The 4,561-nt window shown below is 39.3% G+C and overlaps 1 protein-coding gene across 4 annotated transcripts in view; it reads right to left on the minus strand.

Annotated features, from left to right (window-relative positions):
- The window catches only part of PNPLA4 (patatin-like phospholipase domain containing 4), a 34,979-nt gene that overhangs the window by 2,346 nt on the left and 28,072 nt on the right, over nucleotides 1–4,561 (minus strand). For 3 of the 4 annotated variants that reach the window (XM_008582995.1, XM_008582994.1, XM_008582992.1), the window contains 2 exons: nucleotides 2,852–3,004; nucleotides 1,848–2,057 (listed from right to left, as the gene is read on the minus strand). In XM_008582995.1, coding sequence (XP_008581217.1) covers nucleotides 1,926–2,057; nucleotides 2,852–3,004 — 285 coding nt within the window. In that variant the 3' untranslated portion in view covers nucleotides 1,848–1,925. Of the gene's footprint in view, nucleotides 1–1,847; nucleotides 2,058–2,851; nucleotides 3,005–4,561 lie in introns of those variants that run through there. The other variant, XM_008582993.1, reaches the window with a different exon arrangement.

Raw genomic sequence — 4,561 nt, forward strand, 5'->3', positions numbered from 1 at the left:
AAAGAATTTACTGAAATATCATATGCCTTAGTCTGTTTTCTGTGTCTTATAACAGAATACATAAAACTGGATAATTTATTTTTAAAAATGTATTTCTTACAGATCCAGAAGCTGGGAAGTCTAAGTGCATGGCTTGGCATTTGGTGAGGGCCCTTTTCCTGGGGGTGGGGTGGGGTGGGGGGGACTCCCTGCAGAGTCCTGATGTGGCACAGGGAATCACACGGTGAGATGGCAAAAGCAGGTTAAACGTGCTAGCTCAGATCTCTCTTCTTCTTTTAAAGCCACAGTTACATTCCCATGATAACATATTGATCCATGAGCTCATTAATCCATAAATGGATGAATCCACTCTTGAGGGCAGCCCTCATGATTCAATCACCTCTTGAAGACCCCATCTCTAAATACTGCCACACTGGGGTTTAAGTTTGATAATGAAATTTCATACCACAGCATCATACAAAGAGTATTCACATAAAATGATAAAAGGAAGGGGTAGGGTAAAAAATCTTATGTAAAACTGAAAATTTACCTAGTGAATAAACGGACATAACAATTATTTGATAATTCATCTACGTCATGTCACTTATTAAAACAAAATATTAAGATTTAACTATGAGTTTGCTAGAGGAGGAAAAAATACATACTCCAAGGACTATCATTGCTCTTCAGTGGGTCTCTGCAGAACTCCCAAGAAAAGAGGCAATAGTTTGGTGTTTATGTGCTAAAAATTGTGTATTGGGGCTTTGAGAACCATAAAATTGATTTAAAGAAATGGCTTCCAAGAGTAAAAAGAAAAATGCATAACAATTAAAGGCATGCAATTAAATTGGTTTGTTTTTAACTGCCTCTTAATAATTAAGAGGTCATGCTTGGCAAACCTCCATAAAGACGAATTTAAGACTTAAGACAGTATAAGTGAATTAGTATAAACCCACACACAACTCCTCAAAGTGATAAGACAACTGCCCCAAAAGTGGAAGACTTGGGATCAGTATATCATGATTTAAAAATGATAAATGAATGATTACTCTGGATTTAATTCTTATTTCTTAGGCTACTTAGTTCTCTGTGTTTAGCAGTACTTTATCCATTTAGGTTCCTAGAGTAGACATATCCAGTATGCAGACCAATAGCTAAACACTCAGAGAGGTATGGCCTTGTAGGAACAGAGAGACAGAAGGTGACAGAGGACTGGGGAGAGACAGAGATTATAAGTGACAGCCTGGGTTTTGGAACAGGAAAGCATCAAAACAGCCTGATGACTTCCTTAGCTGGGAGGAGGAGGGGTGTGGGGCAGGAAGATGGAGACAAATAAGAAAAGCATACCTAGTTCCAGCATCTCCTGTGCTTCTGGAGATCCACCCCATCCGGCACCAGGAGCAATTGCCAGCACCTTGGAAAGCAAGCTTTTGTTCCTCCAGACCTTATCAAAGGTCTGTAATAATGCTGTCTGTGTCTCGAATCCATCCTCCCCTACCCTGTGGCCTGGTTCAGTCCGAGAGCCTGGTTCCTTCAGTTCTAGAGCTACCGAACACAGCTAACTCATGGAAACACTGCTTCACATCAAAATCATGCCACCACATTCCCCACAGCACCTAAACAGTGGCCCTCCATTTTCAACATTTCATGGTTCACCCAAAGAGCTGACCCTCCTAAATGTTTCAAAGGACATGACTGTTGTATGAAACTTCCTACATTCCTGAATGTACCTTTCTTAATGAAATTGCCAAATTCTAATGAAATGCCTCTTATTTCCTTGCACTAAGAAACCATTCAAATATTAGAAATAAATACATATATTACAAAGAGTAATAATATGACTGACACAGAGTCCTGATAGATTCCTTAAAAAAAAAAAGGATTTAATTAGAAGCCTTCATCAAAACATTCTGAAGTTGGTTTCGTGTTATAAATTTTTAAGCATTTTATTCAAACCAATTTTCTTTAAGTAGAAACTTAACGGTGTCCTGAAAACCACTTTGATACAGGGACTCCATTTTCCTCTTGCTTGGTGGGAAAAGGGCTTGGTTGAGCCTCACCAGGTTCGCTAGGGACAACTAGAATAGAAAGACAGAAATGTAAGCTCTAGGATATTATGGTTCAGGTAAATACACATTATTTTTATAGTCAAAGTTTTCTTATCATAGATATAATTAGCAATAACAAAATGTAAGTAGGAAAAAGTTAAACTTAAGAAGTTAACTCCACCCACAGACTAGATGAGGTTTTCTCAACCTTGGTACTGTTGATATTGTGGGCCAGCTACTTCTTTCTTGTGGGGGTCTGTCCTACGCACTTCAAGATGTTTAATAGCATCCCTGGACTCTATCCACTAGATGCCAGTGGTACTCCCCAGATGTGACAACCAGAAATGTCCTAGGCACTGCCAAATGTTTCCAGGGTACAATATCGCCCCATGCTGAAAACTAAGACTCCATTAAGGGAATCAATATTTTATGTCAATTACTCATTTCGAACCCTAAGTTTTTCTCCAATATGTGTATATATTTCATTACCTTCATCTTTCTAAACAAATAAATGATCTAACTTAAAACTGCTCTGATATCCTACCAAGTTTATTAATGTAAAAACAAGGCAAAGAAAAAGAAAATATTTCACAAATTGACAATTAATCAGTTGCAAAAGGACTACACACTGACAATCCACAGGCACCCAGGTGCCCATGCAGGATGCATGCATGTTGTAAAGTATTTGAAAACTTACTCCTGGGAAGATGCAACTTGCATATAAAATTGTCAACAAGATTCCAGTGCTTGGGAAGCACGCTGAATTCTGCAGGGATTTTTAGTAGATCAGGACTCTTCAAATGTCACTGGACATACTTACTCACCATTATATCCTGTTTGGCGATGTTGACATACAGATCCAGCTGCCCTTTGTCCTGTGGGGATATGTCCAGCCGTCCACTGAAGGGAGAGATGGTCACCGTCCGGCCCACAGGCAGGATTGGAAGGCTGTTGGTGAGGCCTCCATCCACCCACCTCTGCGGAAAGAAATGCCAGGGTCAGCACACGTCAACGGCCCTTCTCTCACATGAAGAAAAGGAGCACAGCTTTCTCAGCAGGGCTTTCTTTCCCTCTCATAAGATCCATGCCTTGGATATAATCTTAAATTACTATTTCTGAGGACTAATCCAATTGGGGAATCTGTTTGGGGAGCAAAACAAATCTTTGTACATATATCAGTTACCAATATAAGAACTCTGGACAGAATCAGGAAATCTCCCCAAATGCTTAAAAACTTTAACTAGATGATTTTACATAAGATGCACCTAAATTCTCAGATTGCAGTGCGTGCCTAAGAAGCTGTGTGTAACTCGGTTGGGGCTCATCATTTAATCCAGTTTACTGTTGACACTGAACAACACATCCACCACCAGACAAGGTTCCATTTTTATCGTAAGAATTAGAAACTGGCATTTTCTGCAGCAAACTTAAAACTAAATAGAATATCCAGAAACCTTTTTATTTCCAAAGTGGCTCCCCTGTACACGAAGCAGGGGCTTTGTCCTAAAGCCACACAGAAAGGGAAGTGTTCTAGAAGAAACAAATAGCACTCAGAAGGAAGCTGGTGCTCTTAAACCTACCCCCAGAGGAGTGTGATGCACACAGCAGGGAAGACCCCTTGAGGAAGAAACTGAAACAGGGTCTCAGGCAACCTACTGAGAGAGGAGGAATGAGGGGATGTTCCAGGTGTGTGTGGCCTTGGTTCTTCTGTCTACAGAGCTGTGCACTGAGAAATGGCGAAGGAAGCAGCACAAAGATCCCTGCGCTGTCTATTCCGAGGCAAAAGAGGCTCATTGCATCCATGAGCTTATGCGTTTCCCAGTAGTATGTTTTCAAATACTTTACAACATGCATCCTGCACAGGCACCTGGGTGCCTATGGACTGTCAGAATGCAGTCTTTTTGCAACTGATTAACTGATTAATATAATTAGCCATAGCAATAAACACACACAGAGAAATAAACTGCAAATTCTCCAAGCTGTATCTGTCATTAGTAACATCCTTCAGATAATATGCCAAAAAAAAAAAAAAAAGGAGTCTGGTGATGGTTGAGAATCCCTCACACAGGCCTCTCTGGTGGAGAAGTTTGTAAATGGAATTTCACTTGAACATGTAAAATGTAATGTACTTAAAATGAAGTTGTGCCATTCAACACAAAGGTGAAGTGAGGACAGAGAAACAGGTCAGTGTAAAATGTCCTCAGTAAAAACAATTAATTCATTTCCTCTGAGGTCTGTTTTATGTCATTCTTGCTTGTTTTTATTTCTAAAGCTGCTGACGAAATGATTGGTATCACATTATTTACGAAAGCCTTGGCTAGTCATCCTCTCCTCCAAAGGGAGTAAAATAAATAAATAAATAAATAAAAATGGGTTGAAAATTTCTTTTGAGGAAATTGCACTTTGATGGAGGAGAAAGTGTAAGTGGATTGGATTTAAATGAAACTGACCTAGATAATTTGCATATAGTCATTGTTTTTAAAGGAATATAACACAAATTATTATATAATTATATTATGTGTATTATAAAGATA

The sequence above is a fragment of the Galeopterus variegatus genome, unplaced genomic scaffold (genome assembly GCF_000696425.1).
Source record: "Galeopterus variegatus unplaced genomic scaffold, G_variegatus-3.0.2 Scaffold2789, whole genome shotgun sequence".
Taxonomy (NCBI): Eukaryota; Metazoa; Chordata; class Mammalia; order Dermoptera; family Cynocephalidae; genus Galeopterus; species Galeopterus variegatus.